This window comes from Leptinotarsa decemlineata, unplaced genomic scaffold, assembly GCF_025532065.1.
Source record: "Leptinotarsa decemlineata unplaced genomic scaffold, Ldec_3_MD MMD2_tig00078346_RagTag_RagTag, whole genome shotgun sequence".
NCBI lineage: Eukaryota > Metazoa > Arthropoda > Insecta > Coleoptera > Chrysomelidae > Leptinotarsa > Leptinotarsa decemlineata.
In genome coordinates this window covers 4536618-4563346 of record NW_027412724.1, presented here as the reverse complement: position 1 = coordinate 4563346, position 26729 = coordinate 4536618, and the positions used below count along the sequence as shown (strand labels likewise).

Sequence of the window (26729 nt, the reverse complement as noted above, 5' to 3'; positions counted from 1 at the left end):
TTTTCAATTAACTTGATTTAATTTGAATGATAAGTTGGACTCGAGTGAACATTAACTTGTTCTTGTTATATCTAAGTATACAAAAATGAAATCATACCCGGCGTTAAAATCTCAAACTTGCACCTTCTGCTGAAAAAAATCCGCTAGCTCGTTGATTTACAACTTTTCAAAATTGAGATGATTATCTCGGATACTAGCGTTTAGGTTAATGAATTGTATCTGGCGGCTGAGGATTCCCAGTCGAGAATTAATTACCATGACGCAAGTAGTAGTTCGCCTAACTCTTGATCTAATAGTCGTTGGTTTGGTCCCTACTTCCACTAGATATTTTTCTCGGGAGAAATCATCTAGTTGAAGTTGGGATAATTCTGCAACGTTATATGATTGACGGACTTCGAATACTCATGATGCTTCTTAGGTGGTTCACGGAGTTGTTAACGTTGCCTACCCAGAACACCAGGCTAATGGCCATAGTTGTCGATGCCGTTAACACAAAAAAAATGAGAAAAGTGGTAATTTAGTAAGAATCATTAGTATTTAACAAATAAATCATCTCAAACTGTATTTATCCATTAACATTTTATTTTTTTAGCTAATGAAGATACCGACATCGAATGGTTCATGGTCCAAGTAACATCGGGTGACGCTTGCTGGATTATTCAGAGGAATTTCGAAAACTTTAAGATGCTTGACGATCAACTGCATCAGTGCATATTCGATAGAAAGATTTCTCAGCTCCAGGATCTCTCTACTCAATCACCGAATGATGAAGATCTCGAGGTAAAATATATTTCTGGTTTGAATTGAAGAGGTTGTATTTTTAGCAGTGATTAATTTTTTGGAAAGAAAGTTTTTGGTTTTCTACTACTCCATCTTGATACAAAACAAAATGTGGGAATCTTCCAAAGAAAAGAAAAAAGTAATCAATTTGAAAATAAGTAACTCTATACATGGATGTGTAGATCATGCAAAGAAGCAACTTTCAGACACAAACTGGAAGAAAGCCCTCCTGAAACAACCACTTTCATATAAACATTGAATTACACGCAAGAAAAAAATTCTTTCGAAACAAATACTTTTATATGAACACTGAATTATACAGAAGATACGTTTCTCTGCTCAGTTTGTATTTCTGATCTTATGATATTCTTGAAAAAAAGACATAAGAATGCAGATTTCTGAAATACGGAATTTCACTAACAGAAAAGACTAAGATATTTGAACTATCTAGGGTGTTCTGTAAAATCAGTGCTAAAAAGCGCCCAGGATCTAAGCGCAATGTTGTGCAAGAACGGGTTTATTAGTCCAAAAATTGGAAAAATAGTTTGGGATGGAATCATTAGGATTCGTAAAAAATATAATCATAAACTGCCGTTTCGGACTCTAATAAGTCCATCCTCATTTTCACTTATAATTGTCGAACTCAATAACAACATATTAGCAGAAACATCTTCACTCGTATTTATGAATATTGAAAGGATCGTTTCTGAAATCTGAAGGAGACACTTAATTTGATCGTCATATCTATTGATTAGCTTTCTTTCTTGGCATTGAAAGGCTATTCTGGCTTAGCTTTTATCGAGTTCGATTTGTCAAGGCGGCATGACATTTCGAAAGCTCGACGATTTATGATACAATCGGAGAAACACGCCTTTACTTTAGCATCGATTTCTGCTCTGGGCTTTCGTAGTTGTAATATCAAACCGTAATTTATATGCAATGCATGGAAGATTATGAAGGACAATTAAAACTAACATTAAAATTGAAAAACCTAAATATATTTTTTATTGAATTTCCGTTCTCACTCATTAAAAGAAAAAATTTGCTTTTTGTAGGAATGCAGAAGAACCGCTTCAAAAAGCAGTATAACACTATTCATTAGTTTATCGCCTTTAAACAGGCAGACGATGTTGCAGTCTATCTAGGTTGTGAGGTTTAGGTCTCCAATCAGGCTGGGGACCCTTCTCCGGATAAAATCCGACAGTCTCAGAAAACAATGATAGGGTATGCTAAGAACCGGAAATGCATATATGTGGACAATATTCCAAAGATGGCGTACTTTGACCTTTATAAGCATACAAGTTGCTGAGTTGTAAATAACTTTCTATGTATGGAAAACTGTTTTTTGTGTCCAGTTACATCCAACAAATCATTCGACGCAGTTGGTGGGATATGCGGTTTCTTACATCATTATACCCCACCGTACCACATTTACTTTCTCGGAGAAAACTGATTCCTGCGTTCTCTTAATATTTAATTCTACTTATTTACTGTCACCAAGTCTTCATTGATATTTTACCCGTTTTGTTAGCGAATATGTGCATTACGTGACATTACGTGTTCGAGAATCTGAAAGATAGAATAAAAATGCAATATCGGAAAACACCATCGTTGATATTGAAGATATCCGAATGAAACTATCGATGGCTATGATGATTGATTTGCAATAAATCAATGTTTTGTCCAGTTTGATGTGATAGTATGTCCAAATCTAGTGGAAAGGCTGTGAGCCTGGGATATAAAAACTTAACGGGGTTTATTGTAATACCGACTTTGGTTAACTTTGTTGTTAACGAATAGGTTAAGCTTTAGGTTGGTTGAGTGAAGGTTTTAAACTTTTTTTCATATAAACATGATGTCAGAATTGCATTCCTCCAGTTTGACTGTTGATGAAATTTTGTCTTTTCCCTATGAAGTTGTCCAAACATAAAGTGTTATACCTGTAGTTAATCTTGTAATTAGCGGTAAATTATTTAAAATAAATTGGTTGGACCTACCTGTAGCTACTGCAATCCAAAGCCTTAAAACACACCTGTACTATATAGCTTCAATTTGGAAAAGAGCTCTTTGCTATTTATCACCGAAAAATTTACGAGGCAAGGTGAATTCCAATTTTACTTGGCTCATCGCCAACCATTCCAGGTGGAATCGATACTTTCTCGTGACTTTCCAAATAGTAATTCGTTTTTCTATAACAAATTGGAAATTCTGTTACTTGTGATGTGATTTATGTGTACTCGTACATCATGATAGTTATCGGAAAAGCAAGAAAGTCCGTGAGCCCTTAAGTATTTCCGAAATGTAAATATTTGTCAATGATTTTGTCTTCATAAAACTCCACCAAGTCCTTTAATATTATGTCGCTGAGCCAAAAATATTTCTGTGCGTATGATTTGTCAGTTGAAACTCATTACTGTCTACGTAGATGGGCTACAATTACCACCCCGTTAAGTTGTCGATGGCCCGACAAAAATATTTCGGCGATAGAAATACTACGAACCGCTCTCAGCTCGCCTAAAATCGGTCGAGTTAGAAATAACTCTACATTATCAGAATTCTACGAGCACTATTCTATAATTCCAAAATAGTAGGCACAACATTCTGAGAAATTACTGACGTTTTTGCCTTAATCTGTCTCTTGCAGTGGCGTACGGAAATTATACTAAGCACGATATGTCCAATATATTCCTTTGACGTCTTTAGAGCCTCAGCTATCTCGATTAATTTCACTTTGCGGTCATCCAAAATTATTTTGTGGTCTTTTTCGATGTTTTCGTCTTTTTGGCGTTCACTGCGTACATCGTACTTGGTTCTTATTTCACCACGTTTAAACTTAGCATGGTATAGGTTACTTGAAAAAATGCTCGAAATAGAATGAAATCTCTCTTAATCCAATATGGCGGACAATATGGTGGACTATATTTTTTATACACCCCGTTGACTCGGCAAAGGTGAAAGATAATTTAGTACTCTAAAAAAAGAAACAAAATTTTAAATTAAGTCAAACCCGTGAATTAATTACGTTACACATAAGTAATTCTAAAAAAAAAATATGTAGTTGAATCTCGCGATATTTTTCGTCATATAAATGAAATAAATTGATGCGTTTGATTAACTTTGAATTTTTTAGAGTACGTAGATAAAAAAAACTGATTTGTTTATTCCTCCTTTATGGTCCCTTCGAACCTTTTTTTCATGAACTTATCGATTAGCTAGTTTGAGTTGCTTATGTTTTAAAATATGTTTTTTCCGTTAACCAGCTATCGCACCCCTACAAACGATAACCCTCAGAAGTCGAAATTTGTGTGAGCTAAGGACTAAAGAAGTCTTACCTTTCAACGTGTGATTCCTAACAGGGATTGGATGATAGTAAGTAAAAATCAAGCGTTCAGCCTGCGGCTTGAACCATCGACTCACACATCGGTCGATTGACTGAGTAAACAAAGCACCCACGTCGAACCGTCCGGCTACCGACCGACCATTATTGTTTGTATGTTTTATTGTCTCGTGGTGAATATGCAACTCGTTGACTACATCTCAATTACCATGATGATTATCATACATTTTTCACAATAAATGTTATGTGAGACGTAAATATAATTAATTGTGAAAATTGTATAATTATTATCATGCATGTTATTAATTTTCATCAAGTAACGGATCAGTGTATATCTCAATTACTGTGTTAATAATTAGTTCAATTTCAACTTAAAAAACTTTGATTTTTTTAGATTTGTAAATTTTCTGTCAATTTAAACGTCCACTATTCCTATTATGTCGTATTCATCAATAATTGTTACAATTGTTGTTGATGAAAGTCAACTCTCCGTATTTGTACGAGTATATTCCAATTAGATCCACCTTTGCTGAAATTATATTTCATTATGTACAAACAACAGCTAGCAAATCGATAATTAAAATATCGTGCAACACTGATGCATTCGAATAATGTATACCTACATCTGTTTCATATAAAATCGGTGTTGAGTGTATTTTTTCTTTCTGCGTCGGATCGATTTTTCGCATGCACGACAACATTTTAAATGTGTGACTCATGAAGTTGTTCCCCTTTCCAGACGAAGGACTTCCATTTACTGAATCATTCGCGCTCTAAATAAGTTGTCAATGTTATAGCTTGAATCCGCAGACGAAACCGGAGAAAAACGCTTATTTTTAAACAGAGCCGGAGTAGTGTCATGAAAAATATGAAAGTATTTTTTCCTGTACTTTATTAATTGAAGATATCAGGAGGAGTATCAAGAAAGTGAATTTTATTTAACCCAAATTCAAAATGAAATGTGAATGATAAAACTGATTCGAAAACAAAATGATGGAAAAAAATCATTTCGTTTTTCTGTAGGATTTTTTTCTTTTATGTTTGAATCATTATTAATTATTTCGTTTCATCCTTCACAGTAGTTTTAAGTTGTTCCTGTTGAAATAACAGCCTCCTGAATCATAATTGTGGTATTAGATTGAGACGACTCTAAAGCGGCCTACACACGTTACGATTTTTTGTACTGCTTGCAGTACGATATGATACGATATTTTATGTTTCCATAAAATATCGTATCAACGGTCGTGTCTGGGTGGAGTTGTAGACAAGTTGGAACGTGTGGAGCTTATTACTGCGGCAGTTACGATTTTATATCGTTTGAAGCGAATCATTTAGGAAAAAGGTTTTATATATTTCATATCATTATAATGGATATGAAAAATAAGACGTTCTGGGAAGACTTTATTGCTGTATATAAAGAAAACAGTTGCCTGTGGGATGTACGCTAATAAAATTTTAAAAAATAAGTTACGATATTTTATTTGCAAAATTTAAAGAGTTGTCCCCAAACGAATCTCAAGAAGTACTGAAAAAGAAAATAAACAGTATAAGAACTTCCTTCAGACGTGACTTTGGAAAGATTGAAATCTAAACCTCGGCAGTACGAGTTGTTGTGAGGTGTGGATGAAACATTGCCGTATTGCATGCCGTACGATTTTTTTTACAATTTGCAGTTCAACATGCAGTACGAAAAATCGTAATGTGTGTAGGTCGCTTTAAACGATAAAAAATCGTAACTACCGCAGCAATAAACTCCACACGTTCCAGCTTGTCTACAACTCCACCCCAGACACGACCGTTGATACGATATTTTATGGAAGCTCCGTACTGCGAACGATTCGACGACTGGATACTGCAAAACACCGAATTAGCCTACACACGTTATGATTTATCGTTACTGCGGCAGTACCGATGCATATCGTACTGCAAGCAGTACGAAAAATCGTAACGTATGTAGGCCGTTCAAGAATGAAAAGTGACAAACCAATTTCATTACTGAACTGATTTCGAAGTCGTTTAAATTTTTTTTTTCTCTGTGTCAACTGTATCGATTGCAACTTTGTGTATAACGTAGTATATGGCTGACAGGACAATTATCAAACATTCTCGCAAGAAAAAATCTGGTCGAAGTTGAGTTCGAACTCACGATCTTTGAATCGTCAGTCGGCAAACTACCACTTGCACCCATTCAACGCCAAATTTCCTTTTTATTTCAGAAAAGTATTCATAAATAAAATTCTTCGGACTTTTTCCTATTGATAAAATGAAATTTGATGTTAGCTCTTTGACATACCAAAGTATTTTAATATTTTTTAAATGAAACAGGTAACTCTCAAGATTCGTTGATTAGAGGACTGCAAAGTAAGTACTTCATGAAATGTTTAAGTCCGTCAATATCAGTAGTTTGCAATCTGATTGATTGGCGAATGTGATTAGACAGTAACTCCCATTAAGCATCTATTAAAAACGCTTTTCCCACACAAGAACAAAAATATTGTATCCCGAGTCTGGTTCGCAAAGAAGCTAGTATCATCAGGATATGAAAATTTTAGTTAGGAAATGACAGTTACAGTATGAAGAAAAACGTGGTTTTACTTTTCGGTTTATCATATCTTTTGACGATTTGGACCTTATATTTTTTGAAAGAAAACTGTACACTTTAAGTATTTTAATACGTTTAATATATGTCCTTTAGGACATATACCGTCTTGGTTAGGGTCTTACTTATAAAATGAAAAATATACATATAGGAATTAATGGCATTGAAACAAAAACATATGATATAAATGTTAGGGATCATTACTGTTTCTTATATTTATGAACGACCTTCCAAATTATATGAATATTGACTGTCTTGTTTTGTATGCACCAACCAAGTTGGCGTCTTCAGGAGATTAAGAAAACTGATGGAGAAACGCGCGACGAGAAAAGTATTGCATTTCTGGTGATTGGAAAATTGCTTGTTTAGGAGCTACAAAAAAAAAATCATTCAGCTCCTAAACTATTTACTACACTTACGTAATAAACATGAAGCTATAATTATGAATTTCTTATAAATATGGGAACTGTTGTATATTGTTACCATCCGCGTCAGCACGATTTCTTGGAACCTATACGTAGATTCAGCTACGTAGATTTCAACTGTTGTTGGAAACGTTACTAAATATGAATCCCGTATCTCGATTGAAAAAAATGGTTCAGCAAACATTAACTCAATATACATTACACGCTGATATACTCTCATGTTAGCTATGACATATTATGTGGAAAAAACCAGCATTAGCTCGAAGAATTTTTATTTCCTAGAAACGAGTTCTCAGACCTATTTTTGTTGTCTAAAGAACAGATTCACGCAGATTATTTGAAAGAGAATGACCTCTTGTCTCTTCATCAGGAACTCGCCAATAATTATTGAACATATAAAGGTATGGACAACGTATTCATTCTTACGAAAGAGAGGTTAAAATGAAGTTTGCAAAGAATTAACAAAGAGGATCCTCATATTTGTATGTCAAGATAAAAATGGGTTAAATACATGTAACATTACGTATTCTTTTTATGATAACATTAGATGATTGCACAGATAATCTGAAATTAAGTATTGGAAAATGAACTCAACAGGTTATCGGACATGATGGACAAAACACATTAGGTTTGACAGAATTTCTTGTTCTGACCATTGCAGTGCTGCCAATGGTAATATTGTTTTCAGAAAAGCATCCTAAATATAAATATTTTGCCCAACGAATACTGCTTGCACTTGAAGCAATACGTTTAGACTAGTTTTTGATAAAAAAAAAATATTGTTTTATACAGGGTACAGCATTATTCAACATGAAATTCACAATCAACCCTATGAAGTGACCAAACCAGGTAACACACTGACATGTTCATCGTTTAAATATCTGAAAATTGGTTAATTCAACATTTTGTACAGGGTGAGTCAAGAAGTAACAGAAGTAACAGTAACAGAAGTAACATTCAACACACTTCTTGAACGAAATTCATTTACAGTATGAGATGAACACTAGGTGACGACAAAAATTACGAAAAGGAGATTTTTCATAATTTTTGATAACGATGAAGTTCAAGTCAAGCTGATCAATAGTGTTCATGGCCCAACTTTTGAAAATGAACCATTTTTCTTTCAACAATGTGGTGGTAAAAGTGTATTTTCGTGTTATCGCATGATTACTGATATTTCAGAAGAGAGGTTGGCCGCTATTTAGCGGTCTGAGGCGCAGGCCGGTTGGAGTTCATGGGATATGGTCATATTTGAACAGTTTGGATCCAACAGTTGATCTCCATGCCTCAGGTCTACTTTACTCATTGTTATTTTCATTTTTTGTATTTTCACTGTTTCTCATTCTATTTTTCTGTCAAATATTCGTGGTGATATTTTCTTTGGAAATGAAATGCTATTATAAATGTATGTTATGTTAGTATTGTCTTTTTGAAATATTTCTCGATTTTTTTTAATTGACATATCCGTATAAGTGATTCAAATATATCACGTTTTTTGAAGTCCTTTAAAAAAACCTTCTCTCTGATGCAACTTTTTTTCAATTAGTTATAATCGAAGGGTCAGTCGGTCCAATAATGCTGTCTGGTTTTCGTCATTATTTCAACATTGGTTATTGAAAATTATTCACCCTGTACATAGTGAAAATCCTTTAGCAAACTTCTGAAGTGAGAATTGAAAATTAAATGATATGACTATGAGCTGGGTGGAATATGTGGATAACTGAGTTAGTTTCATCTGTAAAACTTCAACACCTTGTAGAGAAAAAATTGTCCATTTTTCAAGATTGGGCCCATGGGCACTTTTGATCAGCTTGACTTGAACTTCATCAGATCATAACTCCTTTTCGCAATTTTTGTCATCACCTAGTGATTGTCTCATACTGTAAATCAATTTCGTTCAAGAAGTACCTATGTTGAATGGTTCGTGGTCAAGTTTCCCTCAAGCTCAAAGTATTAAAAATATACAAAATATCACCAGAAAAACTGTTACTGCTTGACTCTTGACCCTGTACAAAATGTTGAATTGATTAGTTTTGAGATATTTAAACGATAAACATATGAGTGTGTTACTTGGCTTGATCACTTCATAGAGTTGATTGAGAATATTATTTTGAGTAATGCTGCACTCACCCTGTATAAAACAATACTTTTATCAAAAATTAGTCTAAAAGTATTGCTTTATGTGCTAGCAATATTAGCCGCGCAAAACATTTTTATTAAGGATGTTTTCCTGAAAACAATATTACTGTAAAGAAATGGCCACTTACCAACTTTGACATCCTGTATTTCGAAAACTAGCCATAGGATTGAGTTGGAGCCATGAATACTTTTGATCAGCTTGACTTAAACTACAGCAAATCAAAAATTCATCGAATTTCACCGGGACCCGTTTTCTATAAGAATGATGCGGGGTTCTTTCTTGGCTGGTAAACGTTGTTTGGTTACCATTAATAAGTCAAATAAGCAAATAGTTCAAATTTGCTTGTAAATTATAATAATGAAACTATTCATTCCTCACCTTCACGCTGATACAAACTAATAAGTCTTATGTAGTCCTCTTCGACCAGCATAGTAAGGATGATGTGTCTTGGAGCTTTCAGCTCCGGTTGAGACGAATATTCCCCGTGAAGCGGAGGAAGAAAACCAGATGAAATATCAAGATTTTCTCTTCGAACTGCGCAGCTCTATCTGGACTATTCTGTTAAAACGTTTGTTCTAATTATTGAAGTCCTTGGGAAAAGGTGCCCTCCTTAATCTCGAACCTCAAGGCCATATCGGCTTGCCACACTAAGGCAGATATATTGTCTGGACAAATGCAAAATGTGTCTGTCATTCTTGCCTGGTTGCGTCTTCTCAGGGTACATGATTCTTGGAACCAATGATCTTTCACCACAAAAAATAATAATGAGTTTTTACTGCATTATAATACAATTACATGTACAGAAAGGCGATATTCAACGTTGTCTAAGTAATAATCCAAAATGTTACAACATATGGAGATGTATTGAAATTTACAACACAATTGTTTTTCGTTGAACAAATAACTTTGTTCGAAAGTTCTGCAAAATGTATCAATATAGATTTCACTCTGAGATTTTGGACAATATTTTTCTGTAATCGCCTTTGAAGTGAAAGTTCCGGATTAAGTGTCGTGGACTTGTGTCGGTTTTTATAGAGAACAAAATCCTTTCAGACTTTTAGTAGTTTGCATCAATGCAGTCCGTCTCTGTCTTCAAATGTAAACTACCATTTTTTGTTGTTGATTTGTGTTTACACAGCTGATACTGCTTGGAGAAATTCAATTTGGCAGCAAAGTGAAATACTTTGGATGGGAGCCAAAGAAATTCCATTATCTTTTCGTCGCAGTTTTCTTAGCCTGAAAAACTTTCGAAAATACTTCCTCCTGCATCAATTATTATAGTAAAGAATTTGATGTTGCAGAGTCAATTGCGAAGATTCTCAACAGGTGATTTTGGATTTGTGTGACGCACCAGATATATATATATATATATATATATATATATATATATATATATATATATATATATATAATTGAAAATAGAAAAGCATGTTGCAGCCTATCGTAGATATTGGTGAATTTTATACAAAATATAGGATTTTCAATTTATCATCTCTATTTACCAGTTCAAAATTGTTCTCCGTTTTTTATTCTCAACTCAATCATTTATGATATCTAATTTGACATTTCTAATGAAAGTCACTAAAACTTCAACACATTCAAATAAATTCCCCAGTAAGAAAAATACTCGTATCATATTTTCCAATGAAATTTTCAGCTGTTTTCATCTCATAGTGAAGAAAATTTTACAAATTGGAATTTAAAAATATTCATAGTGAGTATCGATGATGGTTGTTGCTTCACTTCTTTGGATTCGCAAAATATGTAGTAAGCTCATTACTTATGTCAATATATTTTTCATAAATCTTGCACAAAGGTTAAAAATATTCGATTTTTTTCATTCATAGGTAAATCTCCCATCTAGTTAACTGGCAGAATTTAACGATCTATGTAATAAAATATGACCGGTTGATTGATTTCCATTTATTCAACCAGGTGCCAAATAAACAATATTCTTCAAATTTTCCTTCTCTGAATTGATAATAATACTCTTGAGACTCCTATCAAGTGTTGAAATTAAACATAATTGTTGTTTTAACCTGTCGATAGTTTCCATATGTTCTCTTTTTCTAGGTGACTCCAAAAATGATTTTGAGTCACCTCAATTTTATGTTTGTAAATTTCATATTGGGGTTACCACATAGAGCTGTCACATGTGTCTCTCGTCTCTAGACATGAACAAAGTGTAATCCTTTGAGAAAATTGATAGAATAGAAGTTTGCACTTGTTATTAAGACCAAACCTAACATATCTACTGTTTTATTTATAATCCAAAATCTATGACTTGTTGAAGATTAATGCTGTCAAATTTATAATCATTACTACTTTGTTTTTCACACTAAGATACATACTCTTCGTTTTACCTGCAGAAATCATTAAGCATCTCTAGATCTTTTTGAATATACAGGGTGCCATAGAATTTAGTTTACGAGATATCTCCACACTAAGATACATACTCTTTGTTATACCTGAAAAAATTATTGGGTCTCTCTAGATCTTTTTGAATGAACATACAGGGTGTCACAGAATTTAGTTTACGAGATATCTCCAAACTAAGATACATACTCTTTGTTTTACCTGCAGAAATCATCAAGCCTCTCTAGATTTTTTAAATTTACAGGGTGTCACAGAATTTAGTTTTCGAGATATCTCCATACTCTCTATTTTACCTGCAGAAATCATTAAGCCTCTCTAGATCTTTTTGAATATACATGGTGTCATAAAATTTAGTTTACGAGATATCTCTGTTATTTACAAACAAGCTAGAAATGTGAAACAAAGGCGTTGTTGAAAGATATCAGAATAACCTTTTGAGATCAACTTTGAAATAATTGTAACCATTGTATTTTCTAAGGACCTATCCCATTTTTTTTTAAATAGCACCCCTAACAATTTTATACTTCGCATGAGTCTCCTTGTAATTAAAAATACAGAGAGGTAATATTGTTTTTGATCGAAATGCTCAGAACAGATATTTTTAACCAAATATCTGAAAATTTTATCAACCTATCAAATATCGAAAATTTACAAATTCTATAAAACACGTTTGAACAGTGCTCCACCTGATTATACAAAAGTTTCATATCGTCTAATGAGTTACCTAATGCAGGCCGATGTAATCATAGCTGGTCTGGTAGTATGGCATGTACGACAAATTCGATTCTTGAGATCCTCCTAATTACTGAAGGCATTTGGTATACAATTTTTTTTTGACAACCCTGTAGAAAATCCAGTGAAATCTTGTCAAGAAAACGGGCTGGCCAAAGCACTGGACCCCTGTTTCCTCTCCATTTCTGGGTATATATATATATATATATATATATATATATATATATATATATATATATATATATATATATATATATATATAACTGGCGAAATTTAATACAATCTTTGAACCACTATATTTTCCCCTTGGAGATGGAAATTCCTGATTCCCATTCTTGATGCTTATTTAGGCTATACAAAGAAGGCGCTATACGCCTTTCGGATATAATCCAACGCCGTTCGTGGTATTAGCCAGTGGAGTAGTTGTTTTCTGATAGGCGTCAGTCCATTCAACCTACTGTGTAGATATATCCGAGACGGGCTTGGACATTTGAAGTTCATTTCTTTGAATTTAGATATCATGGAATTTTTTTATCAGTTTGAAATACCTCTGGGTGGCTTCTCGGGGTGGAGTGCAGCCGAAACGTCCAATGACGTTCCATGACTCTGGCGCATAAATCGGACTGTATTTGACCGATGGCATGGGTTATGTTGGCATTGAGGGCCGCTGTGGTTTGTCGCTCATTCGCATGCTCCTGCGATTTGAGAAAACCCCACAAGAAAAACTCTAACGGCTCAAATCGCACAATCTCGGTGGCCAGTTCACATCACCTTCACGTGAGATGAATATGTCCTCAAATCGCTTGTGCCGAATATCCAATGTGACATGAGCTGTGTGGCACGTAGCGCCGTCCTGTTGAAACCACATGTCGTTGGTGTCCAGATCAATCAATTTAGGCCAAAAAAAGTTGGTAATCATCGACCAGTGTTCGGCGTTGACAGTGATGGCCTGGCCAACGTCGTTCTCAAATGAATATGAACCGATGACACCGCAAGCCCAAAATCCACACCAAACACTGACTTTTTCGTGATGCATTGGACGCTCTTGAACCTCATATCGATTGTTATCGTCCCAAATTCGACAATTTGGCCCCATTAATCCAGAAATGGGCCCCATCGCTGAAATTGATTTTTCGATGAAAATTAGGGTCAGTTGCCAACTGCTCCAGAGCCCATTCAGCGAACACACGCCAATTCGACTGCCTCGGATTCTCCTGCACAATCTCACAGTAAGCGGTGATGTTTTAGGCAGATCTTGCGTTTCGTCGACGTACGGGTGTTGGTCGATCGTTTACTGAAATGTATCTATCCACCGCATTGCGAATAGTCCTCTCGGTAGGACGATTATGGCGACCGTAAAATGAGAGAAACGCGCGATACGTTGCCCGAACAGAACACCCATTTTGATAAAACGATTTTATTATTTGCACGTGTTGTTGAATGCTATATTCGTCCATGGTGATTTGGCAAAACAGACTGAATAATATTCAACGAAAGTCATTTTTTGTGGAGGAAAAAAACAGGCTGAATAAATTACAACTGATTTGACAGATATAGCTTCAATAAGATCGTTGTTATCAATTGTCAAATTTCGTAAGCCCCTGTTGAAAAATCCTATATAATGGTACTTACATCTTTCGATACCGCCTTTGTTTCATTTTTCAAACTTCAAAAATAAAGAGGTTATCGCATGTTACCTAAATTCTGGGACACCCTATATAACAAGTCCCCGAAATTTATTACTAGCGAAAATATTTAAAGCCCAAGCTAAAAAATTTGAAACATGAACTTAAATCGTTCAGAGAATAAAACGTTATCCTTAAGTTTACTATATAAGGTTTTCGTTCATAACCATTGACAACAACTAATTGAGTTCTATTGTGAAGGTATGAAGATAACCAACGAAGTTGTTCACCTCGTATACGAAATATAGATACAATTGAAATATTTTATTCGCCTTCATCGAAAGCTTTGCTGAAATCAGTATACACGGAATCAACTTTAGAGAGAACAACATAATCGTTAAAAATTATGTGTTTTTGTATGAACTTTTAAAATGACGGGTAAATCAGCTTCACATTCTAATTCTCGTATATATTTGTTGAACCCTGCTAATCGATATAGGAAACGTCTGCAGTGTCAGTACAATATAGGTCATCCCCTATAACACGATGGACCCGGGGACTGAAATTCTGGTTCACATAAATTACGATACGAATTGTTGAATCGCTGGCGTCGCCATCGAAAGTATCCCAGAAGTGGGTCACGACTGTATATAGTATGATTACGATTCACAGTATCACGACTTGCGAATATTTTGCAAAGTTATCTTTATTACAGATTTAGAATATATACCCGTCCAAACGTCACTGATTTACGTGTGCAATAGATGTTAACTCGATACACTCAGTCATTTTGTATTCAACACACTGGAACTATAACAATCTCTCGGCTAGCCTTCCACCAACCAAATAGGCGTCATCAGGTGGTACTGTATGGCGAAATGTCTTTCGAAAAGTGTGTATTTGGAAGATGTATTTGTGTTAAAATTCTACACTACAGTTTCATTTTGGTATGATAATTCATGTCAGAAAAAATTATCTTGGTTGTTCATTTTCGGCAAAAAATTCCTTTTGTCGTTATTTTTTTCTTTTTTTGTAGGGAAACCTATTATGAAGATTGCTGATAAAAGGTCCAACAAATGAGGACCACATTCATTTTTTAATTAGGATCAAAATAATGCCGCATCAGCAATATCTGAACAGTGTATTGGAACCGAGCACGGCTTATTTTCAACTAGCGGCCCGCCCCGGCTCCGCACGGGTGCAATACTTATACTAAATATACATATAAACGCGTGTGATCGCTGCCAATCATGCTCCTTGCCGGTACCGCCGCAACCGCTATGTCCTTGCATATCAAATCTGTAATATTTCCGAAAATATTCATTCAAATTACATGCTGTAATGGGCCATATTGATCTATATTAAATGCACAATGTATTTGAGGTACTTAATTGGATAAGGATTAATGCTGTATTGCTTAAAGTCGCTTTGTAAGTAGGCAATTATTTCTCGAGAATAAAAAATGGTTATTGTGGGTTATCTCTAAGAGAAACAACATATAACAGACATATACCATCACGGACTTTTTTGTAGACCTTTTTAAGATGTACAATACTGTAGTCAATTTTTTTATCTATCTCGTAGTTTTCCTCTTGAAGATGATCACTTGGTGATCGAAACACGTGTCGAGGTGTTGAAATGACGGTTTAGGGTTGGGAAAAAACTCTAGTAATACTCTTTACTACACCAAAGTTTCCCAACAGTGCATCACAAGTACTACCTCGTAGGGTTCAGCCAGCGTAAAAAATGTGTTTATTTTCATCACATTAGAAACCTCTAAAATTATCAGGTTTTCTCTACTGTGGTATGCATGTTATATACATATAAACCTTCCTGTTGAATCACTTTATCTTTAATAAAAAACCGCATCAAAATCCGTTGCGTAGTTTTGAAGATCTAAGAATACATAGGGATAGACAGTGGGAAGCGACTTTGTTTTATACTATGTAGTTTTAAAAAATCTGATTAAAATCTGTTTTTTCGTTCACCAGCTGTCGCACCCCTACAAACGACAACTCTCAAAAGTCGAAACTTGTTTGAGCTAAGGACTAACGAAGTCTTACCTTTTAACGTGTGATTCCTAACACGGGTTGGACGATAGCAAGGGAAAAATCAATCGTTCAGTCTGGGACTTGAACCAGCAGCAACCAACACGGCGGTCGATTTAAGTGAGTGAACAAAGCACCCACGTCGAACCGACCGGCTACCGTCCGGATAATATATTTTCTAAAAAAGAAGGAGAACTTTTTCCATTTTCGGGTATTTATCTTGTGAGAAATACAATCTTGCCAAACGAGTATAATCGTATTGAAGGCTGATATAGAATTATGAATCGAAAATTGATTTTTGTCAGTGGGTGAAACAGTTGTTCAAAGTCGTAAATATATTATTTTGGGATGGAGGTAATATAATACCATAATAACACCATTAAAAAATAATTACAAGAAGTAGTTGTTTTCGAAAAATTGAGTTGTTACTTTACTGACATCAGTAATTCTCATGAATCATTGTTTTCACTATATTTCAACTCCAAGTATAATGTAAACGTCAAACTGCAAAAAATAGCAATCCAACAAAATGTTCATCCTCCTAATATTTCAAGATAACAAATATAATAAAGCAAATTTTCATTTAATAAAAAACGAAAATTACGTTAATAATGTACTTAAATGGATTTTTTATAATATATATATATATATATATATATATATATATATATATATATATATATATATATATATATATATATATATAAATCAAAAGGAGGAAATCGTGGACATGACACTCAAGAAATATGGAGGCAAACCGCGGACACATGTTTCTGGCTATTGGCCTCATCAGCGCGGTGCAGCCAATTGCAAAGGTGGACAACAACTGGTTACCAAAAATGGAAAAAAAACATCTGGCCAATAGCCAGAAACACGTGTCCGCGGTTTGCCTCCATATTTCTTGAGTGTCATGTCCACGATTTCCTCCTTTTGATTTATATCATACACACTCAATAATATATATATATATATATATATATCTCTATATATATATATATATATATATATATATATATATATATATATATATATATATATATAAATAAGAAAGTAATTTTGATGTTGGGAACTCTATAAAAAGAATTATTCATTAATATAAATGGAAAAGAATCATATTATATTCTGAAAATGCTGATGCCAACCATTATATTAGCATACAAAATCTTTTTTTTTCAATGATAATCCTTCTCATTACATTTAGTTCCAACAAGAATTTGGTAACCAACTTTTCGTCACCATTTCTTTTGATTGTCATGAATTCTGACTCGAAGATATTGAACTTTTTCTCGCTATACTTTTTTGTATATAATTTTCCACAACCGGTAAGAAATATCGAATCCTCCTCAGAAAAATATCTTTCAATAATATATTGAACTTTTTGTAAAACAAAATTTTGAATTTTTTTTCATTTGTTGTAGTAAATGAAGGATGGAATGGATTGGTTGTAGGGAACGCTCTGAATAGGTAGAAGGATAAATTTTAACATTCTGTTTTTCATGCGCTTTGCTTTTGATGCTTTCATGAGTTAACCGTTTTATACTTATAGAACATGTACATTTCATGTATCTTCGTCTTTTTTTGGCAGTGAAATTGAATGAAGATAGAAAATTAATCATTTCTACCAAAACAAAGCTATCAACGTAAATTTCTTAAGGTTAGGTTATACTTTAATCCATATACAATTGTACAATTTCGTGTTTGGTTGGTATTTAAAATTATATCGGAGCAACACAGTACAAGGCTACAAGTCACATTACCCTTCCATCTTCTCAGCATTGGCTGCTGTATTGATAATTACCATTTTTCTCATTTTTAAAAACCAATCGTGTCGTTTGTTTGAAGTTAATGAAAGTTTGGACTTCTGTTGTCTTCCGTTTGCAAGATATTGCACAGATATTCAAGATATGCATTACACTTGCAGGTGTAATGTATATCTTGAAAATATTCAAGAGTATTACATTTCTCATGAATATGTGATTGCTATTAGACCTAATTTTAATTTTTCTTTTCAGAATAAACTCATTCTCTATTTGGAACGATTCAGTCAAATCGCCGATAACTCAGTCAACTGTGGGCCAGTCTTAAACTGGCTTCAAATGGATAACAAAGGTCATAGGTTGCTAGTACCGAGTGAAGAGAGCAGATCGATCAATACTCCTGCCGTCGCTGCAGCCTACAGCGTCCGACGATACGTCTCGCAGGTGAGTACGAGCCCCAAAAGGGGTCCTTGTGGAAAATGTGATATTTTGAACTAAAATGGTAGTCACTTTCATAAATGATTTTTGTAAGGATTATGTTATGACACAGTTTTATTGATTAATTGAATGTACATACGAGATGCTCTACTAATTTCCTCTGTGACCTTCAATTTGTTTTTTAAGTCCTTTTGGCCAGTTTGATAAACAAATTACATTTCAGAGTAATGGTGATATAACTAACATGAATGTCATAACAGTGACAACACAGCTATAATGATGAACAGACAAGACCAATCCGCATCCTCGTGCGAGTGGTGGGCATTGAATTATTTATAATTTTCTTTTATAACCCAAAATATGTAATTTCAAAAGTTTACCTGAGAAAAAGAAGTATATATAAAATTTGAAGTTATGGATCAACGATCGATTACGAAATATTCAACAACTGCGTAACATTGTTTACTAAAGAAGCTCATAATTTGATTTCAAATGTTTTTGTGTGCTTTTATATTGTCTTGACATTGGCGTTTATGATATTATCTTTTTTTTTGCTGATTCATCATCAGAGCTTTCAATAGGACTATCAGATATAAATTCATCTATTATTTTAGTAAAGATCAATAAAACGACTTTCCTAACGCAATATAAAATTTCAATTATCCACTTTTTCTCACTTTCCTAGGCTCGAGATGAATTGAACTTAGAAGTGGGAGACATGATTTCCGTTATCGACATGGCCAGTCCTGGGGAGTCTATGTGGTGGAGAGGTAAACGGGGTTTCCAGGTTGGATTTTTTCCACAGCACTGTGTTCATATCATCGGTGATAAGGTGCCCCGAAATATGCCACTACCTCCTCCTGTTGTAGGGTGAGTACAAAATCTTGTGCATGCTTGAAAATATGAAATTCAGCAGATTCAGAAATGTTCAACCAAAAACTATGAAAGGCAGTTTATTTCTATGATTCAAATGTTCCTATTAAAAGTTTCATCAAATTATAAAAATATTGCATAAATGAGGAAGCCAATATTTTGAATGAAATTGAAACTAATAATTGCTCATAACTATCTCTTTGACTATTGCCACAACAACGAAGTAGTACCTACAAAAGTAGTTTGATGCCAAGAATTTGTAAATTTCTACTCTGAAGGATTATCAATTATTTATCTTAGTTTACTGTTACGAACTGTCACCATCATTAGTATTACATCTATGCATAGGTTCTTAATAATAAATAAGCGTTGATCTTACTCAAACTTTATAATTTCAATTTACTTTACTGAACTTCAATTACATTTTGGTCGGTAGCCGGTCGGTTCGACGTGGGTGCTTTGTACACTCACTCGAATTGACTGCTGTGTCGGTCGGTGGTTCAAGCCCCAGGCTTAACGCTCGATTTTCACTTGTTATCATCCAACCCGTGTAGGAATCATACGTTAAAGGGTAAGACCTCGTTAATCCTTAGCTCGCACAAGTTTTGACTTCTGAGAATTGTCGTTCGTAGGGGTGCGACAGCTGGTTAACGGAAAAACATATTTCAAACAGAATTACACATTTTTTATTACACTTTGCTCTACACTGATCCGACAACTCATTAAAATGTTCTTGCGCATATATATCTATACTGATATTATAAATGTGAAAGTGTGTGAGGATGGATAAATGTATTTACGTATGTACATACAGGCCCTTTCACGCCTATATGACTGAACGGATTTAGATGAAACTTTACATAAATACAGATTATACATCAGAATAACATACAGGCTATAATTTACAAAAATTTTGTCTTAGGTAAGTCGGAAAAAGTCTTAGGTAAGTCGGAAAAAGTCTTAGGTAAGTCGGAAAAATTCTTGCTCCCTGGGAGCTATCTTAGCGTGCGCAGCCTTTTCGGTTGGAGTTACATAAAGATTTTGTACTGTAAGATTGTTTATCTCAAATAGTTCTAAATAAAAGTCCACGATAGCATGTATCTACCTCTTATGTGGTAGTCACTGAATGCAAAATACTGAGACATTAATACACTTAAATTGGATACTTTTTTTACACGTTTTATATTAGCTTCACCTGTATGTATGTATGTTTGTTTGTAACTCTCCTTTTCATTTCATATCGGGATCTGTATTTGACAGAATTATCGACATTATTGCTTGATCTATTCGCGGGCAGATGGCGCTGTACGTAACCTCCTTGATATAATTCGAACTCACTTAACATGTATTTCATCATTTGAAAAAAGTATTTTTTTATTAACGCGCGCCTGCTGCATTGGGCTTGGTAGCTGATTTTCAGGTTCCCTCTCCGGAATCGGAAAATATCAATGGTAATTTTTATAAACAATATACGGCTGATTGATCTCAAAGTTAGATAAAATAAAATAAATATAATTCAAAAAGACTAAAAAACACGCTTTTATAGCATACGAAACTAAAAAATGAAAAATAAATATAGTTCAAAGAACTGAAAAACACGCTTTTAAAGAACATCGAACTAAAAAGTTAAAAATATTTTTTTTAAATAAGCTTAAAACAACGAACGAAAAATACTAGTATTATTGTGAAAAAAGCGTGTGCGCTTTGTACCATATTCTTTTTATATCAAGTGCCCGACGCTTTTTTCACAATAATACTAGTATTTTTCGTTCGTTATTGTTTTAGGCTTATTTAAAAAAAATATTTTCAACTTTTTAGTTCGATGTTCTTTAAAAGCGTGTTTTTCATTTTTTTAAACTATATTTATTACAGTGCACATTTTAGAGTATCTGTCAAATTCTTATATAAATTCTATAAAATTCTAGTTTTAAGTATTGATTATACATAAATTTTGTCTTTTACACTGAGTAATTGGGACGAATCATTTAAAAGTTATCTCGATAACATTAACTTGACGCAACGCAGAGAGCCATTTCGCGTTGCCTCTACTGTAAGACGGCGGGGGACGTTGCGCGGGGGTAGAGGGGAAAGAAGCGTGAGGGCAGACGTCGTTGACGGTTGTGTTAGTTTTGCCAAATTTCTTTATGGGTAAAACAGTAAAACAGTCCTATTCATTACTTAGTGTAGTTGGCATATTTTTTTCACTTTATTCTTAAAGTAAAAATATTAATTACTAGCTGTTGCCCGCGGCTTCGCCCGCGTAGAATTTGGTTTGTCACATTAAGTTTTGTGACCGACCATTTTAAACAAATAGGTATAATATTTTTTTTTAACCCAAAACTTCAGGTTTCCAACTTCCAGGAAATTCCTGACCCTTTCTTGATGCTTATTTACGCTAAACAAAGAACCTTCCTACATATTTCAAGATTCTAGGTTCAGTAGCTTCGGCTGTACGTTAACATAAGAGTGTCAGTCAATCAATAGGTACCCACTTTACAATACTGGCTGTTCCCCGCTGCTTTACCAGCCTTACCGTGGGAACCTAACCTATGTGTTATTCCAGGTCATGATCTATCTATATACGTTGTGGTTGTGGAATTGGCCGCGGTGGTAGTGCGTCCGACTCACGATCGGAAGATCGTGGGTTCGATTCCTGCCGCGACCAGATATTTTTCTCGAGAGAATTTATGTGGTTGAAGCTGGGATGATTCTGCAACCGTATTAGGAATCACACGTTAAAAGGTAAGACCTCGTTAGTCCTTAGCTCGCACAAGTTTCTCAACTTCTGAGAGTTGTTGTTCGTATGGGGGCCACAGCTGATTAACGGAAAAACAGATTTTAAACAGATTTTTTTTTAAACGTACCTACACTTGAATCCGTTGAGCTGATTAGGCGTCAAAAAGTAAAAAACATAAATACATACATTACAATGATCCATCCTCACAAACTGTATCCATTTATAATATTAGTGGGAGTAGGATTATTTATAAGTTGATTGACTGGCAATACTTGAAAAAAATTTGATAGGGACACTAGAGGGTAATAATGCTGTCTTTGTATGCTCCGCCCTTCACTAATGAGGAATTAATACTCTAAACCAATATCTGCTTTTTTGTTGAAGTTGACTGAATTTTTGTTCCTTAATGCTAAAAACATGTGCATGGATAGCCTTTATAAAAAACATTGGACAAGTGACTGTAGGATGCAATACAGAATCCATCATGATATTAGGCAAAGAAATAGTTCTTTCTCAACAAATATTTATCAACTCTGTCGAATAGTTGAGAGATATCAATATTTTGAATTTCATTACAAATACTGGTCTTCCAAATGTTCTTGTTTTTCCAGACAGTATTCAGTATTTTCTATCCAAACATAAAAGAAGTATGTAGTACCTTTTGAAATATTGAAGTTCGTAAATGAATCTTAATTTTAATTTTGTACTTCTATATTAGACAAAAGAATGAAGCTTAATTTTATGACGATTCCATATATTGTTTGACAAAAAACTTCCTTATTTATATTTAGGTTAAAGCTTTCCCAACTTGAACACATCATCTTTGAAAATCTTTGGTACATCTTCCATGACTACCTATAACGTTCCTGTCTATTTTTATGTAGAGTTTTCATGCTACATAAGTTCATTAATGAGATCTAAAAAGTTCTGTGTTATGAAATTGTGTGATGTTTATTTGGTTATATACTCGTTCAGGTAGAGGTTAACCCACCCTGAACTTTACTGAAAAATATTTTGAAAGGCGTAACCAGGGTTTCTAATAATTCACTTCATGTTGTTTTGATCAGGTATTATCTCAGAATTTTGTTAGATTCTGAATTTCAGTTATATGTCATTATATCACCATAAATTTCTCCTTGCGTCTTGCTCTTACATCAACAAGCTATGAACCATTCAAAGTTAATACCTTTTCAATTTCTGGAAAAACAGTTCAGTTCATTAGCCAGTTTGAAAACTACATAGATTTTTTTCCTTTTGTTCGAAAGATAAGTGGTTCTGCTCTTGGAATGAAGACAGATAGACACATTCTTCAGAATGTTTCAAAAATTATACTTTTTTGTATAACTAGGAGTATAACTCATAAAATAAAAATTTCTTCGGCTTCGTTCATAGTATTATACTCATGAAGTAAAACTGAAAAATTATATGACAAAAATATTCAGATCAGTTGTTAAGAAGATTGAGTAACAATACAGAGAGAAATAGAGGGAAAAAAAGGAAAAACACCTCAGGAATGAAGCAGTAAAAAAGTCATCTTTCATGAATGAAGGTTCAGTTGAACCTCTCTATTTTGATGAGGTTGTTTTACATTATCTGATTTAATTCTCACTTTCATTTCCTAATCTTTTTTCAAGAACTAATCTATTTGTAGTTTTCCACCTTGAGAAATCATTTGTATGGGAAAAAATCTTTTTCTTATTTACTACTCTATTAATATGATGTGAGAAACGTCTGAACATAGGAAGAAAATATGAAATGCGTCCATAAAAATTGCATTCAAAAATGTGTAGATCATGACTAGAAGGTTTTCATATACAAGCTGGAAAAAAATCGTGTGGCTACATTAGCTTTAATATCATGTCTCAGAGATGTGCCAGGGAGTTCCCTGGCACAAATTTTCCTAAGTATGGTCCTCTTGACTTCACCTTCTATATTCATTTTGAAATATGTCACTTCTACCCATGAACACATTAATATATTTACCACAAACTCGGATAATAGAGACATTTACTGTTATAATAGCTTGCCATCATCAAATTATTCTCATAGAATTGTTACTACAATTAAGAGAAATTTTTGAAAAGTATTTGGTAGGGGAACATTTATATAAATGATATAAATGACTTAAATTATATCTACTGCATTTTTGTGATGTTCTGTTTTTAGTTTGTCTTTAATTATACATGTTCTTAGTGTACCAAAGTTCTAATTCTGTTTGTACTCCATTTACAATGTCATTGAAGCATACATTGAACACAGAAACACTATACAGCGTGACTCACGGTCGATGGTAGGTTAGACGTTTCTGGAAAACGCAAAGCATGATTTTTCTGAAAATTTCACCTCTCACATTTCCTTACCTGTTCTATCGATCTAAAATATTTTCAGCATTGCGGCATTGCCACTTCTATCAAAAAGTCCTAGCAATTATATTTTTTTAAATGGAACACCCCGTATATTGATACATTTTTGGAATCACTCTAGTATTTTAATTCTTTTTTGTTAATAATGTCCTATACCTATCTCTATCTGTTTTCGAGATAAAAAATAAATTGTGCTAAATATGGCCCAAAACATAGCCTTAATTGAAATTAAGTACATCAGTACTCTCAATTCATGAAAAGTTGATATTTTGATGATAGTTTGGACAAACTCGAAATATTCAAACAACACCAAGAAATCGAATCCATATCTTACAGGGCGTGCTAAAATTACTATTATTTCCATTGTGCATAAAAGTAGTCGAAAGTTCATTTTTTCAAATGAAACCCTCTGTATATTACTCGATATACTATACCTAAATCGTCAAGTTTTCTCAATAAAGTCGATTCTTCTAGAAACATTATTTTTTTTTAGAACTTGGATTTAGGTATCAGTGGAATTATCAAGAATTATCACCCAAAACTTCAAAGTATACATAATATTACTTTGTGTTGTGTTTCTAAGTACAATACCTGTTCGAATTCTATTTGAATTTTTGGAATACAAACTGAATGAGAAAAAATGATTCCAATGTTAATAAATCAGAAAGTTGTTGTTTTGGATGTTTTTTTTTTTCAGTTTATGTCTGAAAGAAACTTCTGTGTACGATCCACACATTTGTATAGAGTTTTTATTAATTAATTCAATTGTTTCTTCCTTTATTCTGAAGTTTCCCACTTTCTATATAGTGATGTAGAAGTAAAATGCCAAAAGGTTTTTTCCCAAAAATGAATATCTCCCAAATAAAATCATCCTTTTCAAATCATTGTAGATTGGGTTAATGATGAATTCAAACTCATTTGATGGAAGTCATTGCTGTAGTTCATTTCAAGTTCTAAATGAAAGTGGAATAATAGAAAAAGTTAAAAATGACATTTTCCTTCTAGTTCATATAACATTAAAAAAAAGATTTACTTCAAATAATGTATTCTTCATGTTGTGATGAACTTGATTTTATTTTCAACACTGAACAAAGTGGACAGAACTCGTGTCACTAAGTTGTAGTCCATTTAAACTGTTCATAAACAGATAAAATTCAACTAAGTTTTCTACCAAAAAGGGTATAAGTTTAGGTAAATACAGTATATTAAAGAATGATTTTTTCTCTTCTTAAAAAAGGTATATCGAAAATTTTCAGTAGTATTAGCTGCTTTTAGACTTGGTAAAGATAATATTTCCAAATAAGAAACCAATTACAGATACTTTACTGAAATGAATCTTTGTGATAGAAAAATCTAACTTCAATGAAGCATGAAGATGATGAGAGCTATGAACGGTGTATAACATTAACAATGCGCTATCTCGTTTTGTAGGTCGTTAGCATTAACCCCGATTAAACCCGTGTTGAGGAAACACGGCAAATTGATCACGTTCTTTAGGAGTTTTATTTTGAACAGGCCATCTCGAAGAAGGCTCAAGCAATCGGGAATATTGAAGGAGAGGGTATTCGGATGCGACCTAGGAGAACATCTCTTGAACTCCGGCAACGATATTCCGATGGTACTCAAGTGTTGTGCGGAGTTTATTGAGACAAATGGTATCGTTGATGGGATTTACAGGTAAAGTTGACAAAATATCAGAGTGTCTCCCATGTAGGAATAGGAACTAACATTTGTAGTACTGTGATCTTTACTATATGAATTAATGTACTTATCAGTAATTATAAATAATTCTTGATCACAGATTGTCTGGAGTTACGTCTAATATTTCGAAGTTGAGGAATGCATTTGATGAGGACAGGATACCAAATTTATATACAGAGGATATTTTACAGGACATTCACTCTGTTGCTTCGCTCTTGAAGATGTATTTCAGGTATGTGAAATTTAGTTTTTGTCCTTATGTAATTTTCAATACATACAGCTGTAGAAAGAGACAAGAAAGTGAATATATTCTGTTCAAGATTTGTGAAAAAATGTTTCACTCGAAGGGAATTACAATTCGATGAATTATTTTGATTTTGTTTCCATTTTGATATAAATGAAACTTTGAAGCATCCAAATATGAGATAGCTGCAGAATAAAAAGAGAGTATTGAAAGTTTCCAACAAAAATTTTTAATATTCTGTATTGTGGACTTTTACTAGATTTTATAATAATAACAACTATTATTCCATTATTATTTGGTAACCGGTCGGTTCGACGTGGGTGCTTTGTTCAGTCGCCTAAATCGAACGCTGTGTTGGTCGGTGGTTCAAGCCCCACGCTGAACAATCGATTTTCACTTGCTGTTGTTTCTCAACTGCACATTTCAAAACTTGAAAGTCATTTTCGAATCATTACCTTCAGGTTATATTCTGATCAGCCTTGATGTGATTTCACTTTTTAGCAATATACCTATGCATCTAGTGAAGAAAAGAATTATCAAAAGATGGAATGATA

The 26729-nt window shown here is 33.8% G+C and overlaps 1 protein-coding gene across 4 annotated transcripts in view; it reads left to right on the top strand.

Moving 5' to 3' along the window:
- The window catches only part of CdGAPr (GTPase-activating protein CdGAPr), a 142530-nt gene that overhangs the window by 90902 nt on the left and 24899 nt on the right, over window positions 1-26729 (top strand). For 3 of the 4 annotated variants that reach the window (XM_074185792.1, XM_074185789.1, XM_074185790.1), the window contains 5 exons: window positions 593-780; window positions 18075-18263; window positions 18943-19127; window positions 25662-25907; window positions 26032-26163. In XM_074185792.1, coding sequence (XP_074041893.1) covers window positions 593-780; window positions 18075-18263; window positions 18943-19127; window positions 25662-25907; window positions 26032-26163 — 940 coding nt within the window. The remainder of the gene's footprint in view (window positions 1-592; window positions 781-18074; window positions 18264-18942; window positions 19128-25661; window positions 25908-26031; window positions 26164-26729) is intronic. The other variant, XM_074185793.1, reaches the window with a different exon arrangement.